Below are 20,676 nucleotides of genomic sequence, written 5' to 3'. Positions count from 1 at the left end.
GGATCTCAGTTCTCTAATAGCTGCTTGGAGGGAAATTAGTTGTTTTCAAACAGTTCAATCTGCAATAGGGCTCCTATGTGAGGACCCCTTTAGAACAAAGCAAAAGAACAAAGACTGACTTTCTTCTCTCTACCTCTCTCTCTCTTCTTTTTATATAGCCACCAGTATTATCTCTGGGGCTTGATGCCTGCACAACAATTCCATCTCTCCTAGTAGTCTTTTTTTTAATAAGGACAGAGAGAAATGGGAAATTACTTCTGAAACCACCCCCCCCCCAGCAAGTGGGGAATGGGGCCTTGAACATGATTCCTTGTGCATTATAGCATGTGTGCACCACTTCTTGGTCCCAAAATTTGTGTTTTTGTTTGTTTTATTTGAGACAAACTAGATAAGTGGAGGCCTGAATCTAATTCAGCATTCTTCTCTAGGTTTACTTCCTCCCAGGAGAAAGACGGGGACTAGGTAGGTTAAATCGTTTTGTTTTGTTTTGTTTTGTTTTCCCCTTAGCATGCTTTAAGGAACTCTGGGATATTGTAGAAGTGCATCAGGAATTCATAACCTTTTAGTCACCTTAACTTTTCAAATTTGATTTTAGAAACTCCAGTGAAAGTCTGTGTGTACATTTATATGCTAAGTGTTAGAGCCCACTGATGGATTTAAATTCTGCTTCATCTGGGAAAAGAGCTTTAAATAAAGCCTGTCTTCCTACCAGCTTAAATGAAGGCTTTAAAAAAAATTCAGGGTAGGGAGTCCAGGCGGTAGTGCAGTGGGTTAAGTGCAGGTGGTGCAAAACACAAGGACCGGCATAAGGACCCCGGCTCCCCACCCACAGGGGAGTCACTTCACAAGTGGTGAAGCAGGTCTGCAGATGTCTATCTTTCTCTTTCCCTCTCTGCCTTTCCCTCCTCTCTCCATTTTTCTCTGTCTTATCCAATAACAACAACAATAATAACTACAACAATAAAAAAAACAAGGGCAACAATAGGGAATAAATAAATATTTTTTTAAAAATTCAGGGTAGACTTTTTAAAAATATATTTTTTATTTTATTTTAATGAGAGAGACAGAAAGAAACCAGCACACTGCTCAGCTCTGATTTATGGTGGTGCCAGGGATTGAACCTCAGGTTCCTCAGTCTCAGATTTGAAAGATTGGTACAAAAACCAATGTGCTGTCTCCGTAGCCCCAGGGTAAACTGTTGTAAATGAGCCAGACTCTTTTAGATCCAAGGAGAAGGAACATAGACACTGGCCTCCCAACAGGAATGTGAACGAATTTGTACGTATATAAACCACCACAATTTTGCAACTACTTATCTGTGGGAATCAAGATTTTGTTAATACTGTGCAACCAAATACATTAATAAGTTAGATCCTGCACTTGATAAAAGGGTAATTGTCATATGTAATTCCTGGACTTTTTTCTTTTGGGGGGGGCTGGGTAATGGTGCACCTGGTTGATTGAGTGCACATTTACCATGCACAAGGATCCAAGTCCAAGCCCTTAATCTCACCTTCAAGGAGGACATTTCACAAGCAGGGTTGCATGTCTCTCTCCTTCTATCTCTCCCTCCCTTCTCAATTTATCTCTGTCCTATCTAAATAAAATTAATAAAATGTAATAAAATATTTTGTTAATCAAGCAGCCTCTTTGTTCTCATTGATTTGGTTTATAAAAAATTAACTATAACTTACAAGTGCATTCTAATAGCTAATAGTAAATTCTCATCTTTAAAAAGTTCAGAAATCACTGTACTAAATACTGAAATTTTGCATCTCTGTGTGTGTTGTGAGAGGATTCTAAGGATTTTATTTTAAAAATTATTTTATTTTAATGAAGAGAGACCAGAGCACCACTCAACTCTGGTTTATGATGGTGCTGGGGTGACTGAACCTGGGATCCTGGGACCTCAGGTGTGAGGGTCTTTGGTATAACCATTATGTTATCTACCCAGCCCTCTAAGTTTTTGTTTTAGAGAAGAGCTGTACTTGGAATCACTATAAATTCTCAAGAACTTAAAATATCTTGGGGTTTAATGGTCAATGTGCTTCACCATGAGTATTTCCCAGTGAACTGTGATTAAACACTGCCTTCAGTATCTCTTAGTGCCTGAGAGCTCAGTGGACAAGGGGTGTTGGACTTGTCCCTTCTGTACCTATCATGCCCAAACAGAGGGAGCCCCCCAAACATTCTCTGAGTGCCTGATGCAAGGTATCATGTGGAGACCACTCCTCCCCGGGCCTCCTAGTCTGCCTTTCTCTGCTGCCCTGTGATAGACAGCTGTACACATGGGGAAGGCCTGGATTCACAATCAACCACATGTGTGTCTTCATTCTCCACTCACTGGTTGCATGTAGCTTCAGGTTTCAGATGAAGAGTCTCTGTCATGGTGGTCCAGGAGGTGGCACAGTGATAAAGCTTTGGACTCTCAAGCATGAGGTCCCAAGTTCGATCCCTGGAAGCACATGTGCCAGAGTGATGTCTGGTTCTTTCTCTCTCCTCCTTTCTCATAAATAAACAAATCTTTAAAAGAAAAAAAAAAAAGGTTCAGTCCCCTGCACCAGCATAAATCTCTGTCATGATTCACTAAAAAAGTACAATAATCTTCCTGGTTGCTCTCACAGGTGGTGGAAAGACCCAAACTATCATGGATACAATGGAACAATTGCAATTTAGGATAATCATGCACAACTGAGTGGTTCTTATCCATTTTTGTTTGTTTCAGCTGAAAGGGCTAGAAATCCATCCAGGAAGTAAGAGGAAAGGGCAGGTCCCAGCTACAGGATTAGTTAACCCTTGTTACCCCAACCCCTCCAGTGTACCTGGTATTTGTTTTTCCTATCTTTTTACCATCAGGGTTATCACTGGGGCTTGGTGTTTGCATGATTCCACCACTCCCAATGGCTTTCTTTCTTTCTTTCTTTCTTTCTTTCCCAGAGCACTGCTCAGCTCTGGCTTATGGTGGTGCTGGGGATTGAACCTGGGACCTTTGGTGCCTCAGTCATGAAAGGCTTTTTTTGCATAATCATATGCTGTCTCCCCAGCCTCCCAATGGCCATTTCTTTTTATAGAAGGTGAGAGAGAGAGCAGAGAGAAGGAAGGGGAAAAGAGACACCTGAAGCACTGTTCCACCAATCATGAAGCATCCCCCTGCAGGTGGGGACTGGACCTGGGTCCTCACACATGTGCTTTCTACTGGGTGCACCCCCACCCCATGGCCTTTTCATGTGCCCACATGAAGGTTCTGCTCAGTAGTTGAGACTGGAGACTAGCTTCTTCCCCACAGACACACACCCACACTCCAATCTAGCCTCTACTACATCACCCCCCCCCCCCCATCTGACAGGCCAGTTCTACATCAACTACCCAGGAAGGTCTTGCTAAGTCAACCAATCCCAACTACCATCCTCCTCTCTGGGTCTTGGCTTAGCCTCTGCTAGGTTTCAGCTTTCATTTCTGCATGGCTTAGCTTCCGCTACCTGAATGAATCTAAATGATCAGATGCCCCTTACCTACTCATATTCTGCCCACTTTTTTTGGGTGTTTGGTCACCCTGATGAAAGGTATCTTAGGTCCTGAAGGGTGTGAACAGTTCACATGTTGGTGAGCTAGTCTGCCAAGGGAGCACTGAGAACCTTGGTGGAGACCAAAACTGTCTTTCCTTCTTGCTGGCTTTCCTATCAGACTCTCTTCCAGGCCATCATCATCATTCTTACCAGAGCACTGCTCAGCTCTGGCTTGTGGTGGGGCCCTTGAACCTGGGACTTCAGAATCTTAGGCATGAAAATCTTTTGCAGAACCATTATGCTGTCTCCCCTGACCTTTTTTAAAGTTTTTTTTTTCTTAATTTTTTTAAGGTTTATTTATTTATTTTCCTTTTTGTTGCCCTTGTTGTTTAACATTGTTGTGGTTATTAATGTCATTGTTGTTGGATAGGACAGAGAGAAATGGAGAGAGGAGGGGAAGACAGAGAGGGGTAGAGAAAGACAGACACCTGCAGACCTGCTTCACCGCTTGTGAAGTGACTCCCCTGTAGGTGGGGAGCCGGGGGCTCGAACTGGGATCCTTATGCAGGTCCTGGCGATTTGCGCCACGTGCGCTTAACCCGCTGCGCCACCGCCCGACTCCCAAAGTTTTTTTTAAAATTATCTTTATTTATTGGATAGAAATAGCCAGAAATTGAGAGGGAAGGGCGAGATAAAGAGGGAGAGAGAGACAGAGAGATACCTGCAGCACTTCTTCACCACTCACAAAGCTTTCCCCCTGCATGTGGGGACCGGGGGCTTGATCCAGGATCCTTGTGTACTGTAATGTACGTGCTCAATCAGGTGCTCCACCACCTGGCCCCTCCCTTGCCCTTTTTAAAGACCACTATCACACAACTCCTGAAGGAGGGGGGAGTGGGTACTGCTGGACCAGCCCCCCACTTCTGTGGCCTGTGGCTGGGGGAAGGGGAGTATGTGTGTTCCATCTCTCCCCCCACCTATCAATACCTATTTGAGCCCTGACTTACATGGCTCTCCCTCAGCCTGCCATCACCTGTGTCCCTCTTACCCAGATCTGGTGGCTCATAAAGGACAAATAGATTTGGGGACCCAATGCAACCTTTTAATTCCAAGAAGAGTCTTCTCTCAGCATTATCACACACACAACACACACACACACACACACACACACACACACACACACACACACACACACACACACACACGGTGGAAAGGGATGCCAGTGTCTGGCAGGAACAAAACCCAGAACTGGGCAAAATATATATATATATATAGATAGATAGATAGATAGATATAATTATATACATATATGTGTCTGTTGAGAAGAAAAGCTGAGAGTGTGATTAAGGGAGGGCAGAGAGGGTGAGGAAAGTAGCTGGGGGATGCCCCAATAAATTACATTCTTTAGAGAGTGTGATGGGATGCATGGGTGTGGGCCTGGTATCTGGACCCCTGCCAAGGGGCCTCAAAGGTGCAGGCTCTTCCTAGGTCTTGGGCAGGTGCTAGAAGGCAGGACTCTAGCTGGCTTTGCCTGGAGGCTGGTGACAGGGTGGGGTTTGTGTGGGTGACATCTCCACTCTGAGGCAAGGAAGGTTTCTGGGGAGCCACAGGGCTGGAGCAAGAGGCTCTGGTAGCTTGAGGGTGGCAGGGAGGGGACAGGGCAAGCAAGCAGGCAGGCAGGGCGTCCCCCAGGCCCCATGCAGCAGGGGCACTGTCTAATTGGAGGTGGGGAGGAGAGTCTCCCCCCCACCCTCAGGCTCTGGAAGGCTCTCTGCCAGCCTGATGGCCCCACCCTCACCCTTCTGCGTCCAGGCCCAGGATTTTACCCACCACATGTGGGTAAAAAACTATCACCAGGCCTGGCCATGTTCACTTCCCATTCTCTTTCTTCCAGGGGCATTCACCTGGGGGTGAGGATAGGGAGGGAATACAAACAGGACTGTGTATGGCAGAGTCCAGGGTGGGCTGTGAAGGTGCCACAGCTCACGGGGAAGGACACCCATAATTCGCACACCCCCTGCACTGCAAGTGGTTCCACTTCTGCCCCACCTCCCCGTTGCCCCGGCCAGGTGATGATGCTTCAGGGCCCAGAGTGCTGGGGTACAGAACCCCACTGCAGAGCCCTAAAGCAAAGGGGGCGGTCAGAAGAGCGAGGCCTTCTTCTTGAGCTCGTTCCGCTTCCACAGAGCCAGCTTGCCAAATTCTTCAGGTGACATGGCGAACACCCTGGAGAAGTCCTCAGCCGACAGGTGCCTCTACAAGGGGACACAGGTGGCTCAGGGAAAGGAGGCACAGCTAGGATTGGGTCCAGTAACCCGGCAGCTCAATGGAGTCCAAGCACCCACTGCACCCCGCCACCCCCAGAAGGGGCGTGGTCGCCCCATGCCCCAGCGCATGCGCCCTGCTTACCTCCAGCCTCATTCGATCCACACCAGGTGGCAGCTTGGTCCTCCCCTTGTTGGTCACTACCAGCATTTCATACGGGTAGATCTAAGTGGGGCATGGGTGGGGGTGGGGTGGGAGGGTGGCAGTCTTAAGCTCCTGGAGGCTCCTTCCCTCGGAGCCCTTTCTACTCCTTAGGCTCCCGCACCCTCATCAGCCTGGGCGGGGGAGAGCGCGCATTGGGGTTCATGCTGCTCTGTCGTCATCTCCCCAGCTTCCCTGAGCTACAGGGGGGCACTGGGGTTCATGCTGCTTTGCCATCTTCTCCCCAGCTTCCTTGAAGCCTTCCCTCCCTCAGGTCTAGCAGGATCCCTGGCGCAGTCAACCTCCCTGGTGTCTCCCCAGCCAGCTGCCCCCTACCCGCCCCTGCTCTGCCCCTGGCCCTCACCTTCTGCTCCAGCACACAGGGCAGGGAGTTCCCCCGGTCCATCCTCCCCCTTTGGCCCTCTCCGTTCTGGGGAGACCAAAGCCGCAGTGAGCCAGAGTGGGACAGGGAGGCCTCCCCAGCCTTACCCTGGGTTTCTGTGTCCTCACCAGGAAACTCCGAGGCCCCTAGCCCCCCTCCCCCGACACTGCTCGTTGCCAGTCTGGCCTTTCCAAACTCAGAGCGCTCCCCTCCAGGTGGCACTCACCTGTAGGCCTGCAGGAGAGAAGAGCTTTGATCAGAAGCAGCTCTGAGGCCATAGGCCACAGGTTGACCTACCCAGCCACCCCCACTTCCCTGTCCCTGGGGAACCCAGAGCACAGTTGCCAGGGTGGCCATGGATGATCCCTCCCAGTACACCCCACTTCTCACCTGGGCTTCCAGCCTCACTCCCTGATGATGGACTGAAGTCTGTGGACTGAAGCTGCAGGGGCAGGAGATGAAGGTGTCAGAAGGAGTAGTTTGCACCTATGGGTGTCCCCCTCCCTCCCAGGATTCCAGGCAGCTTGTCCCCTCAGAGCCCCCACATGCATATCCCTCCCATGGCCTGGGATCTAGGGTCTGGAACCTTACCCGGCTCAGGGTGGTCCTGCCATAGGCGGGGAGAGAAGAAGACTTAGATGTCCCTGTGTGCAAGGCTGGAAGACAGCGGGAGGCCAGCTTAGTCCTGGTGGCCTAAGCACTGCTGCCCTGCCAAAGGCACTCCCTCCCTCCTGGTGACCCCATCCAGGGGCAGAGCAGAGGGGCAGGCCTGGGTGGGGGGAGCTGTGGGCCACTCTTGGCCTCCAGCTTCTATCACCTTCTGCAAGTGTCACTGTCCTTAAACTGTCTCTAACACCTCCCATATCTGAGAGAAGGTAGTAGATACACATCTGGACCAACATTACCAGCCCCCCCCCAAAAAAAACTCACCATCATTACAAGAAACTTCAGGGTACAAAAGAAGTCTAACATTTAGCCAAAGCAAAAGAATAATGATTTTATTTGCACAGGGAGACATTTGCTAATCAACTTTGAAAGGCCAAAATGCAAGTCAGAGAGCTCATCTGACTGAGCTCTTCCCTGCACTGTCAGCTGCTGGGTTGCACCACAGACAATGGACTTCACGTCTGCGCAGTCACGCTCACTTTCAGATTGAACATCTCACAACACCACTAAGCTTCCAAGCACTGTAGATTATAAGTCAAAAAATTTTTGTTTTCAGTAGCAGGTTTTCCTAAAAAAAAAAAAAAGAAGAAGAAGATCTTTGAACTTGAGAGTCTCAAAACTCCATCTCCAATGACTAGAAATAGTTGGGTATTTTTTTCAGTTTTTTGTTTGTTTGTTTGTTTTTTGTTATTTGGGAGCTTAGTGACAATGTGTAGGGGACCTCATTTCCCCCTAGTAATATTTCTCTTTTTCTTTCTTTTCTTTTTTTAATATTTATTTATTTCCCTTTTGGTGCCCTTGTTGTTTTATTGTTGTAGTTATTATTGATGTCGTCGTTGCTGGACAGGACAAAGAGAAATAGAGAGAGGAGGGGAAGACAGAGAGGAGAAGAGAAAGACAGACACCTGCAGACCTGCTTCACCACCTGTGAAGCGACTCTCCTGCAGGTGGGGAGCTGGGGGCTCAAACCAGTTTTTCTTTCTTTCTTTTTTGCTTTTGTAATCATCATTCATGATAAAGCATGTCATGTTTGCAAGCATAGGTAGACATTCCTATTTCAACCCATTGAGAGAATTTCTTTTTTTTATTATTTATTATTTATAAAAAGGAAACATTGGCAAAACTATAGGATAAGAGGGGTAGAGCTTTGCACAATTCCCACCACCAGACCTCTGCATACCATCCCCTCCACTGATAGCCTTCCTATTTTTAACCCTCAGGGAGTATGGACCCAAGATCATTGTGGGATGCAGAAGGTTGAAGATCTGGCTTCTGTAATTGCTTCCCCGCTGAACATGGGTGTTGACAAGTTGATCTTTACTCCCAGCTTGTCTCTCTCTAGTGGGGAAGGGCTGTGGGGAAGTGGAGCTCCAAAGCACATTGGTGGAGTTGTCTGTCCAGGGAAGTCTGGTCACATCCTGCTAGCATCATTGAGAGAATTTCAACCTCAAAGACACCCAAGGTGTCTCCAATGGATTTCTAGAATGCTTACCTATTTTGAAAGTCACCATTTCAGTGAATCATGAAGTCAGAAATGACATGCCTACTGATAATTCTGAAACCATGAAGGCTGACTAGCTGGGATAGTAACTGACTTGATCCTAGGATCATGGATCACACATGAATAGAGATGTCTCAAATGATGGTGAGGGAGACATTTGCTTTTCTATGCAGAGAAGCCAAAATGCAAGTCAAAGAGCTTATCTGGACTGAGTAGAAAATTCTGGTGGGAGGTGACCCGCTGGTGGCACAACTGTTAAAGTGTACATATCATAGTGTGCAAGGACCAAGGTTCAAGCTCTCAGTCCCTACCTGCAGGGGTGAAGATTCAAGAGTGAGTGGTAAACCAGTGCTACAGGTGTATATCAACATACCTCCCCTTCCCTTTCAATTTCTGTCTCTATCCAAAATAAATGTATATTTAAAAATAAGTGAAATAAATTATTAAAAAAAGAAAATTCGGGAGTCGGGCGGTAGCACAGCGGGTTAAGCACAGGTAGGTCAAAGCATAAGACCGGCATTAAGGATCCCAGTTCGAGCCCCCAGCTCCTCACCTGCAGGGGAGTCGCTTCACAAGCGGTGAAGCAGGTCTGCAGGTGTCTTATCTTTCTCTCCCCCTCTCTGTCTTCCCCTCCTCTATCCAATTCTCTCTGTCCTATCCAACAATGACAATATCATCATCAACAACAACAATATAACTACAACAATAAAACAACAAGGGCAACAAAAGGGAATAAATAAATATTTAAAAAAGAGTCTAAAAAAAAGAAAATTCTGGTGGGATATGGAAACTGAATACAACTACCTGGACATCTCTCCATCTGTCTTATTCTTTGGATTTCAAAAGTCTACTCCCTTCATGAACACTCTTCCCACCCACACAGCCATATTGTCCTGGGAGCTTTCAGGATTCTGTGGTGTCCTGTCCACATAGTTCCTTAATCCCCCACCTCCACTCCACATTAAATGGCCCCCCTCAAAGGCCCACTGCTTTGATCTTATCATCCAAGATACCCCCTCCTATCTGAATCTGGGACACTACTCTATGGCCACGGCTCCCTTCTTTGCTTGCAGCTTCCCCAGTCTCCTTCCCTGTGTGATCTCTTGGGGAACCTCCAGTATCTTGACCACACTGACCCCCTTGTCCCTTGCCCTTTGGCCAGTGTTTGGGTACATTAGCTATTATTCTTCAGGGGAAAATGTTATGCATAAGAATCCAAGTTCAAGCCCCTGGTCCCCACCTGCAGGAAGGAGTTTCACAAGTGGTGAAGCAGTGTTGCAGGTATCTCTTTGTCTGTCTGTCTCTCTCTCTCTCTCCCTTTCTATCTCCTTTTTCCCTCTCAATTTCTCTCTGTCCTATCAAATAAAAGGGGAAAAATAATAATGGTCACCAGGAGTAGTGGGTTTGTCATGTAGGCACCAAACTCCAGTAGAAATCTTGGTAGCAATAAAAACAAACATACAAAATATTGACTAATTAGAGGGGGCAGGGGAACCAGAGCATCATCCTGACATATGCAGTGCTAGGGATCAAACTCAGGACCTCATATTTAAGTGTCCAACACTTTATCCACTGTGCTACATCCTGAACTGCCCATTAACTACTTTTTTCTAAAAAAAAAAAAAAAGATTTTATGTTTTTATTAATGAGAAAGATAGGAGAGAGAGAGAGAGAGAAAGAAAGAACCAGACATCACTCTAGTACATGTGCTGCCAGGAACTGAAATCAGGACCTCATGATTGAGAGTCTAATGCTTTATCTACTGTGCTACCTCTTGGAACACACTGCTTTTTTTTTTTTTTCTACCAAAGTTATCGATGGAGTTTGGTGCCAGCACTACAAATGCACTTCTCCTGGAGGCCATTTCTCTCTCTTTCCCCTCTTTCTTTCTTTCTCTCTTTCTTTCTTTCTCTCTTTCTTTTTTCTTCTTTATTTTATAGGACAGAGAGAAATTGAGAGAGGAGGGGAAGATAGAGAGGGAGTGAGAGAGACCTGCTTCACCACTTATAAAGTGTCCTCCTGCAGGTGGAGAGTAGGGGCTTGAACTAGGGTCCTTGAGCATGCTAATGTATGTGCACCACTGCCCAGACACTCATTAACTACTTTTGAATAGAACTCAGCACTTTTCTTACAGAACTCTGGCCCTGGACCAGCCAATGCTCCCTTCTGACCTATGGGCCATGGGGATAGAGGTGCAACAGTGTCACTGCAGACACTAAGCCTAGTGTCAGTTCCTACTCTCCCAACCTTTGCCAACCTCATCAAGCCTCTTTTTTTTTTTTTTTTTTTTTTTTGCTTTCAGGGATATTGCTGGGGCTCAGTGCCTGCACTATGAATCCACTACTCCTGGAGGCTATTTTTTCCCCTTTTTGTTACTCTTGTTGTTTATTGTTGTTGTTATTATTGTTGTTGTCATTGCTGCTGTTGTTGTATCAGACAGAGAGAAATTGAGAGAGGAGGGGAATACAGAGAGGGAGAGAGATAGACAGACACCTGCAGACCTGCTTGTGAAGTGGATCTCCCCCTCCCCGCCCGCTGCCACAGGTGGGAGCCAGGGGCTCAAACCAGGATCCTTGTACTGGTCCACTGGTCCTTGCACTTCACACTCACGGCGTTCAGTGAATGCTTGTTACATTAAGTGTGCTACTGCTGCCTTAGCAGACTATCTTAGCAGACTATCACCTGGTCCTGTTCCATGACCAGTGTTCTTATTCTGAGAAGAGTTGAAATGCCTTGTGCCAGTGACTGCATCTTCTATGTCTCTTAGAAAACCCCTTATCCCCCAGCCAGCAGTACTACAGTGTGGGACTTGTGAGACAGAATCTACAGATTTATCTGCATGGGCTTAGGGTCTGGGAGGTGATTCTGATCCTGTCCCCAGCACTCACAGGTATGGAAGGGTGTCCGGTCAGGCAGGGAGCGGGTCTTCCTCCGGATAGGCAATGACTTTTCCATCTCTTCTTTCAAGATCATCTTTCCCAAGTTGGAAGTTACCTGGAGAGGGAGAAGGGAAGATCCCAGATTCATTCCTTATTCTCCAAAAGAATGGGTGCTGGGTGTACAGCAGGTGGGCCTAGGAACAGATTTCTCGATTGGCTGGGTCATGCCCTGATGCTCAAGAAGCCTGTCAAGCCAGCCTGATGCACTAGCACAGTGTCTTTGACTGTCCTGGAACCCCATCCCAGGTCATGTTGCCCACAGCACAAGCCCACAACACTGCCAATGGCCTATCCACAAGTCCAGTGTCTCCCTCTTCTAAGACCAGCAGACTACTGTCTCTTCTTCTACCCCCAGATACCACTGGCTGCTAAAGCCTGGATTTGGTGTCACCACCCATCTCTGTGCTTTGAACTTTAATATTAAGTAGTGTCCCTCAAGGACAACATGAAATTCAGATGTCACTTTCAAAAGCAGTAACCTGCGGTATGAAGGTGGTGGAATGGGTAAGGTTTAATCCTCACCACTGTATGTGCCAGAGTGATACTGATGTTTCTCTCATCAATATATGAATAAATACTATAATAATAATAACAATAATAATAATAATAATAATGGGGCTGGGCAGTGGTACATCCAGTTGAGCACACATGTTACCATGTCCAAAGACTCAGGTTCAAACCCCCTGTTCCCACCTGCAACGGGGAAGCTTCACAAGCAGTGAAGCAATGCTGCAGGTGTCTCACTTTCTCTCTACCTCTCTATCTCTTTCTTTCCTCTCAATTTCTCTTTGTACTATCAAGTAAAAAGTTAAAAAAAAAATTTCTGGGAGAGGTAGATTCATTGTGCAGGTATAAAGCCCCAAGGATAACCCTGGTGGCAAAATAAAAAATAAAAACTGGGGGCCAAGAGGTAGCACAATGGGTTAAGTGAACACGGTACGAAGCTCAAGGACTGGCATAAGGAGCCCCTGTCTCCTCACCTGAAGGGGATCACTTCACAGGCAGTGAAGCAGGTCTGCAAGTGTCTGTCTTTCTTTCCCCCTCTCTGCCTTCCCCTCCTCTCTCAATTTTTCTCTGTCTTATCCATCAACAACAGCAGCAATGACAACAGTAACAATAACAACAACAAGGGAGCAAGGGCAACAAATATTATAAAAATGGCCTCCAAGAGCAGTGGATTCATAGTGCAGGCATTGAGCCCTAGCAATAACCCTGGAGGCAAAATAAAATAAAAATAAAAAATTAAAATTAAAATTAATGGCTAGGCAGTGGTGGGCCTGGTTAATTTAAGTACATGCATTTCAGTGCATAAGGACCTGGATTTAAGCCCCAGTCCCCATGTGCAGGGGAAAGCCTTCACAAGTGGTGAAGCAGGGCTACAGGTGTCTCTCTATCTCTTTCCCTATCTCCCCTTCCCCTCTCAATATCTTTTTTTTTTCTTCCTTTTTTTTTTTTTTTTTTTTACCAGAGTACTGCTCAGCTCTGGCTATGGTGGTGTGGAGGGATTGAACCTGGAACTTTGGAGCCTCAGGCACGAGAGTCTCTTTGCATAACCATTATGCTATCTACCCACTGCCCCACCTTTCAGTTTCTCTCTATCTCTATCCAAGAATAAATAAATAAAATAAATGTTTAAAAAATTAAAATTAGGGGGTTGGGCAGTAGCGCAGTGGGTTAAGTGCACATGGTACAAAGTGCAAGGACCAGCATAATGATCCTGGTTCGTTCCCCACCTGCAGGGGAGTCGCTTCACAGGCGGTGAAGCAGGTCTGCAGGTGTCTATCTTTCTCTCCCTCTCTCTGTCTTCCTTCCCTCTCTCCATTTCTCTCTGTCCTATCCAACAACGACATCAATAACAATGATAATAATAACCACCACAATGGTAAAAACAAAAAAAACAGGGTAACAAAAGGGGAAAAATGGCCTCCAGGAACAGTGGATTCATGGTGCAGGCACCAAGCCCTAGCAATAACCCTGGAGGCAAAAAAAAAAAAAAATTAAAATTAAAAGAAGAAGCAATCTGATTCCCAAGGAAGCAGAGGAATCCTTTACTTGGTCTCAAGGATGCTCTTCAAACACAAAGCTGTTTAGCCCAGAAGAGTTATGGAGCCAGAACTCTTGTTCCCAAGACAACATGGGGGGGAGGGGGGCTGAGGGGTTGAGAGGCTGGGTAGAGGGTAGTGATAGGTTACCTTGCTGAGTTCCTCTCTCTGGCGCTCCCTGAAGGCCTTCATCTCCTCCCCGGAGTCATCATCTTCCTCCTCCTCTTTTTCCTCTGCCCCCTTTCGAGATGCTTTTCGCTTCCTCCATTCAGTCTCTAGGAAACACAGGTGAAAGCAGGCAGGTCAAAAGTCATCAGCTACTCAGCAGGTGTCTTCCCAGCCTGGCCTCTCACATGGCAGTGAGCTGCACCTTGCAGGGAAGGCTACAGGCTAGTCTTCAAAAATAAGAGACATCACCTAGCCTTGCAGTGTAGCAACACACACACACACACACACACACACACACACACACAAGAAATTTAAGTTGTAGAGGCCTGGGAGGTGGTGTAATGGATAAAACCTTGGAGCTTCAAGCATGAGGCTCCAAGTTCAATCCTCAGTACCACATGTGCTATAGTAATGCCTGGTTCTCCCTCCTCCTCCTTTCTCTTCTACTAAAACATAAATAAATCTAAATAAAAATAAATTTCATGGTTCACTGGGGACAAAGGCCTTGTCTTATTTTTTTTCTCATTCCCACAGCTCCCATTGCAGACCCATTGCAGAAGTTTCATAAAGGTCTGGAAAATGAATGAATGACTAATAAACAGCCAGTTAACACCAAGAGCTACAGGGATGCAGAGTGTGGGTGAGCACTGGGCACAGAGGCTTCATAAAGGTGGTAAAAAAAAGCATGAAGAGGGGGGCCGGGTGGTAGTGCAGTGGGTTAAGCACACATGGCACAAAGCGCAAGGACTGGCCCAAGGATCCCAGTTGGAGCCCCCGGCTCCCCACATGCAAGGGGGTCATTTCACAGGCAGTGAAGCAGATCTGCAGGTGTCTTTCTCTCCTGTTCTCTGTCTTACCCTCCTCTCTCGGTTTCTCTCTGTCCTATCCAACAATAACAGCAATAACAACAACAATAACAACAACAGCAACAACAACGATAAACAACAAGGGCAACAAAAGGGAAAAAATAAGTCTCCAGGAGCAGTGGATTCTTGGTATAAGCACCAAACCCTAGCAATAACCCTGGAGACAAAATAATAAAATAAAATAAAATAACACTTTAAAAAAGCATGAAGAGGAGTCAGGTGGTGATGCACCCAGTAGAGTACATGCATCACCATGTGAAAGGACCCAGGTTCAACTCATTGCCACCTGTGGGGGAGGGGTGATGCTTCAGAGATGTTAAGCTGTGCTATAGGTGTCTCTCTCATTCTCTATCTTCCCTTCCTTCTCAACTTCTCTTTGTCTCTACCTAAAGAGAGAGGGAGAGAGAGAGAGGAAGGAAAGAAGGAAAATAAACATGGGCACCAGGAGTGGTGGATTCGTTGTGCAATCACCAAGTTTCAGTGATAATCTTTTTAAAAAAAATAAATTTAAATGTATTATTTTATGGAGACAGGGAGAAATTGAGAGGAAAGAGGGAGATAGAGAGAGGGAAAGAAACAGAAACACCTACAGTCTTCCTTTACCACTTGTTAAGTTTTTCCCCTGCAGGTAGGAACCAGGGCCTTCAACCCAGGTCCTTGAGCATTGTAATGCGTGCACTTATCCAGGTGTGCCACCACCTGCCCTCCCTCCAGTGATAATCTTGATGGCAATTAAAAACAAAAACAAAAACATGAAGACTCCACAAAATATGAGGGTCCATGGGGACTTCAATGGGCTCCAAGAGGGTGTGTTAGGTGAAGACCTGTCCTTTCCCTTCCAACTGTTTCTCCTACCCACAACAGCCAGCGATGGGGGGCATGGCCAGTAGTCAGTTTCAATCTTGGCTGGCTGGTTTGGGTCCGGGGGCTGGGCTGCAGGGAACTTGGATGACTCGATGATGAGGTCCTCAATGAGGTGCTTGCTCTGAGGGCTGCCTCCCATGGACTCTGTAGGTGGAGGTCAGAGTCAGCCCCTTGCCCAACCCCCAACACACCTTTCCCTAAGCCTTATCAGCTAGCGACCCCCCCCCCCCAGCCTCCAACTCCCTGTTTGACCCTCATGTGAGAACCACACACAATCAAGAGCACAAGATAATAGTACCCAGCAGTTAGGATGTTATTTGGTCCTGGCACCACCCTCAGCACCATGGACAGCTCCCCTCCCATCCAGTATATTTTGGGGGTAGGGGGTGGTGGGGATGAGAGCTCAGGTCAGCTAGGAGAATGCTCACCTCTCTGCTTGTAGATGGGTGGCTTCTTGTAAATGTTGGAATCAGGACGGGTGGTCTCTGTGGAGAGGGAGCAAGTGAGGGTGGGGGAGATAACATAATGGCTATGCAAAGAGACTCACGCTTGAGACTCCAAGTCCCAGGTTTGATACCCTGTACTGTTATAAGCCAGAGCTGAGCAGTGCTCTGGAAGAAAAACGAGAAGAAAAGAGAGTGAGAGAAGGAGAGGGAGGGAAAGAGGGAGAGAGGGAGAGAGGGAGAGAGGGAGAGAAGGAGAGAGGGAGAGAGGGAGAGGGAGAGGAAGAGAGAGAGAGAGAGGAAGGAAAGAGAGAAGGGAGTCTGGTGGTAGCGCAGCAGGTTAAGTGCACATGGTGCAAATCACAAGGACCAGCATAAAGATCCCAGTTTGAGCCCCCAGCTCCCCACCTGCAGGGGAGTCGCTTCACAGGTGGTGAAGCAGGTCTGCAGATGTCTGTCTTTCTTTCCCTCTTTCTGTCTTCCCCTTCTCTCTCCATTCCTCTCTGTCCTATCCAACAACAATGACATCAACAACAACAACAATAATAAAACAACAAGGGCAACAAAAGGGAATCAATAAATAAATAATTTTTTAAAAGAAAGGAAAGAGGGAAGAGAAGAAGAAAGGAGAAAGGGAGCAAGGTGAGAAAGGGTGAGAAAGGGAATGTAGGTGGGGGTGCTGGGCTAGTGACGCAAATGGAAACAGAATGGTGGAACATAGAGCATTCAAGGGATTCTGCCAAGAGCCAAGACAGAACCTGCATTTCAGGAGCTGTCCTTCAGGGAGATGGGACTTTAGGTCCTTTTCTGGTTGGTGGCAGGGGTCTCCATGTTTGGGAACATTGCAGTCTGGCCAGTTTAGTGGTCAGCACAGATTCCAGACAGCAGGGACTGACAGAGAGGAGTCCAGCTTCCACAAGGGATAGAGAGGTCCTAGGGAAAGGGCACAGCAAACTGATAGTATACCTACCAGGATGGTGGAAATGGGGCAGGCTGGTCCGGGGGGTGCCAGTGGTTCGTGGGGTTGCAGCCTGGGAAAAGGTTCCAGGGGACCTGCTCTCTGCCCACACCTGAAGAGCAGAAATGTGGCTCCTGAGGTAAGCAAGCCCATTCCTTCCACTCTCAACCCACCCATGTCCTGCCCCAACCCTAGCAACACAGCACCCCTAGCCCAGAGCAGAAGACTCCCTCCACCTACTGAAGTGTCTGGCCAGGAACAAAGGATGAATGAGGCTCAGGATGGAGCAGAAAGAGGGACACAGAGCTGGCCACTGACAGCTCACAGACTCTGTCTCTTGAGCCCTGCTGAGCCAGGTGTAGACATGGGGGGGTTGGGGGGAGGGAGCTGGGCACCTCAGAGAAGGTCAGGACAAGTGCTGTCAGGTGCAGGGCAGACTCACCTCTGGGGATGGTGGTGGGGATGTGGATTTGGGTGACAGAGAGCGCTGTGAATGGAGAACAAGTTGGTCATAACCTGAGGCAGGGTGAGACCCTCCTCCCTAGAGCCCCAGAGGGATCCCATCACCCAGCAGCTCTGCACACTTGCCTAGCCAGCTTCTGGGCCTGCTCCACTCCCTCCATCTGGTCTACATGTCCCTCCCCCTCGGCAGTTCTCTGGTGAGGCCTGCCTTTCCCCAGGATGCAGGGAGTCCACAAAGCCATGAGCTGGAGGAGTTCGGAGGCCACAGGTCATCCTGGCTGGTTATAGGAGGAGAAACTGAGGGCAGGCCAATTTACAAATCACTCAACAAGACAGCTGGCCTTCAGCTCCTGGATGCCTTCTGAAAACATGCCCTTGCTCTACCCATTCCTGCCCCTTCTCTGCTGGTCAAACATGGGCCTCCCCACGCCCCACACAGAGCTACCCTGACTCTGGCCCCTCTCTGCTGCCATGGCCCAGTGGCTGCTCCCTGCCCCAGGTGCCCTTTCTGCTTCTGAGGAGTCTGGCCTCCAGGAACAAAATCACAAATGGCCTTGCCCCAACTTCTGCACCAGAGGCCCTTTGGGCCCTCACCTCCCGGCTTCTGGGCAGCTCCACATGCTCCAGAAGAGAATAAGTAAAGTGGGGCTCATAGATCATAAGGTCTGGCCTCTCGATGTCCAGGATGGCCTTGTCCTTGGGGATGGCGGCCAGATCCTTGTAGCCCAGCACCTGATTGTCCATCTTGGCCTGGAGGGAGATGGTGGCAGTAGGGTGAATGGATGCCCAGCCTTGAAGCAGTACAGGCAGAATGGCAGACACTGGAGCACAAACACTGATGAGATTATTTTCACTAAAGGATTCAGTGGTGACTGGGTAAATGCTAGGCTTGCATGCTTGAGGTTTGGTGTTTGGGGTTCAACCCCCAAAACTGCATGTACAGGAGTGTGCTCTGGCTTCCTCCTCTCATGTGAAATTCTCTCATATGTAATAAATAAATCTTAAATAAATAAATGGGGATTTAACAGTTGCTTCAACAATTAAAATACAAACAAACAAAAACAAAAACGATAGCCTAGCCCTTCCAGGCACAGCCAGACTGCCCGGTAGAGTGGGGGAGCTGTGCATCTTTTTTGGATGTTCGGGTTCCAGCCTGGCAGTACCATCACCCCCTCCGGAGGCTCCAGCCACAGACCACCCCCCTCCTCCCAGCCTGAGGGTGCTGGTGGCTGAGTACTCACCACGATGCTGGAGGGAGAGCCAGGCACACTGGAGTCTCGGGAGGAGCTGACGCTCCCGGGGGAGGTGAGTGGTTGCTGGGAAGAGGGAGAAGGCGGGCGGGTGGGCAAGTGCGTGTGTGCGAGGGCCGGCAGGGCGGGGCGGGGAGGGCGTCCCTAGACCTCGGGTCCCCGCGTGCGGCGCTATGGGCAACCACCAGGTGGCGCCCTGGCTCCCACCCCGCGCCCCGCCCCCTCGCAGCGTCTCCCAGCCCAGCGCACCTTCTGCAGGCGCTCCATGCAGGGGACGGCGGGCAGGTCACCAGTTGAGCCCTGTGCGCCAGGGGGACCCGGGGCCCTCAGGCTCTGCCAGGCTCTGGCCTCGAGTGCAGAGTGGCGGGTCCAGTGGGCTGCGGTGTCCTCATCCCTCGGTGGCTCTGCGGGCTGCGGGGCCTGCGGAGAGGCGGAGGAAGGACAGGGTCACGGGCTGGGCTAGGCTGGCCTAGGCTGGGCTGGGCCACTCAGTCCCGCGGGCCCAGACGGAACATACAGGGGCTGCTCTGGTTTGGAGCCATTGTTCTCAGGCTGGAAAGGAAATGACGGCAGGGCCCAGCCATCCCTGCTTTGTCACACCTGCCCTGTCCCGGGGCCCAGATGGTTACTGCCCTCCCGTTCTGCCCTGACCCCTCTCCCTGGCTCAGTGCGGCCCCTCGTCCATGCCCTTGTCTCCTTCACCTTGTCTCTGCTCTCCTGGCCCAGCAGGCTGGGCACCAGGGACCCAGTAGTGCCCAGAAGTGGAGGAGAGGAAGGAAGCCAGCCAGGGTGCAGTGCTCAGGCTGGGGGATGGGTCACCCCCCCCCCCCCCCCCAGGAAGGGAGGCCAGGCTGGAAGGAACCAGGCCGGATCTGTTCCCTGTACAACGGTCAGCCTGGTCAACCTCACAAGCTTTGGGTAAATTAGTCTTTGGGACCAAGGCCACATTCCAGCACTGGCTGCCCTGTGGAGACTGAGCTCAGGAGGAAGGCCTCCCGGGGTTCTTCTGCTCTCTGCTAGGGAGTGGGGCTCTCTCTACTGCTGCACAGAGTCTGAGTCTCTGAGGCTCCAGCAGGTGCTTCACTTTCCTTCTCCAGGGCAGTCCCCCCACCCCTCCCTGCCCTCCTTCCCTGCCTTGGACACAATGATCATTCATGAACACCCGGCTGAGCTTTCCGTGAGACAGTGGCAGCAGGCTGCCTTTCACTGCCCTGGAAGTCAGCCAGAGTGGAGGGAACAGAGGGCACAGAAGGGGTAGGCTTGAGGGAGATAACATAGTGGAGCGGTTAGGACAAGGTCTGTGGCTGGAATGCCTTTATGGGGGGACACATTCCACTTCTCAGAAGCCATACCACCTCAGCACCCTCTCTGTGCCATGCACGTCTCATCTGTAAAATGGTGGTGGGGAGGGGGGACAGCCAAGGCATGAGTCACAGGGCTGCTCTGAGCACCAGCTATATGTGAAGTGATTAAGATATCATCAGTCTGGGGTGGGGCAGTAGCACACCTGGTAGAGTACACACATTGCCATAATGAAGGAAGACCTTGGTTCAAGCCGCTGGTCCCCACCTGTGGGGGAAGCTTCAAGAGTAGTGGAGAAGTGCTGTAGGTGTCTTTACTTCTGTTTCTCTCACACACATCTTTATCAAGAAGGAGGAAGGAGGAAGGAGGAGGGGAGAAGGAAGAAGAGGAAGAGGAGGGGATGAGGAGGAGCAAGGAAGGGAAAGAAAGAGGGAAATAATGGCATCGGGGAGCGGGAGCAGTGGAGATGTGCAGGCACAGAGCAATAACCCTGGTGGGAAGAAAGGTGTCATCCTATACAGAACATTAGCTATTAGCTATTATTTCCATTACCACCAAGGACTAGAGGACTTAAATGATAGGTGTAGCATTCTTTCAGACAGAGGGTCTGGAGGAACCAGTCAGAAGCCTAGTGGGGTCCCTGGTGCTCCCAGTCCTATCACCTCCTGCCTAGTATGAAGCCTTGCTTTCACTGACTCTCTTCTCCACCCAGACCATCTGTTTGCTGCACAGGCAGCACTTGCTCCCCCTCCCCCTGCATTGGCACACCCCCACCCACTATTCTATCTCTCTTTTTAGAGATTCCTCCTCACCTCCCCCCCTTTTTTTTTTCTGTGAGAAAGACTAGTACTGCTCAGATCT

General features: G+C 49.1%; 1 protein-coding gene across 5 annotated transcripts in view; it reads right to left on the bottom strand.

Moving 5' to 3' along the window:
• Positions 1–4,781: 4,781 nt before the first annotated feature.
• DMTN (dematin actin binding protein) overlaps positions 4,782–20,676 on the bottom strand; it is a 33,617-nt gene continuing 17,722 nt past the window's right edge. For 4 of the 5 annotated variants that reach the window (XR_009546348.1, XR_009546347.1, XR_009546350.1 and 1 more), the window contains 14 exons: positions 18,763–18,933; positions 18,505–18,579; positions 17,858–18,013; positions 17,244–17,288; positions 16,814–16,913; positions 15,829–15,885; positions 15,392–15,544; positions 13,653–13,777; positions 11,410–11,515; positions 6,946–7,010; positions 6,745–6,796; positions 6,337–6,588; positions 5,916–5,996; positions 4,782–5,761 (listed from right to left, as the gene is read on the bottom strand). Coding sequence is in view for 1 of the 5 variants with exons in the window: in XM_007529139.3 (XP_007529201.1) it covers positions 5,648–5,761; positions 5,916–5,996; positions 6,337–6,402; positions 6,581–6,588; positions 6,745–6,796; positions 6,946–7,010; positions 11,410–11,515; positions 13,653–13,777; positions 15,392–15,544; positions 15,829–15,885; positions 16,814–16,913; positions 17,244–17,288; positions 17,858–18,013; positions 18,505–18,579; positions 18,763–18,780 (1,221 nt within the window). In the remaining 4 variants the exon portion in view is untranslated. The remainder of the gene's footprint in view (positions 5,762–5,915; positions 5,997–6,336; positions 6,589–6,744; positions 6,797–6,945; positions 7,011–11,409; positions 11,516–13,652; positions 13,778–15,391; positions 15,545–15,828; positions 15,886–16,813; positions 16,914–17,243; positions 17,289–17,857; positions 18,014–18,504; positions 18,580–18,762; positions 18,934–20,676) is intronic. The other variant, XM_007529139.3, reaches the window with a different exon arrangement.

The sequence above is a fragment of the Erinaceus europaeus genome, chromosome 19, assembly GCF_950295315.1.
Source record: "Erinaceus europaeus chromosome 19, mEriEur2.1, whole genome shotgun sequence".
Classification (NCBI taxonomy): Eukaryota; Metazoa; Chordata; class Mammalia; order Eulipotyphla; family Erinaceidae; genus Erinaceus; species Erinaceus europaeus.
This window is presented reverse-complemented; position numbering and strand designations above follow the sequence as displayed.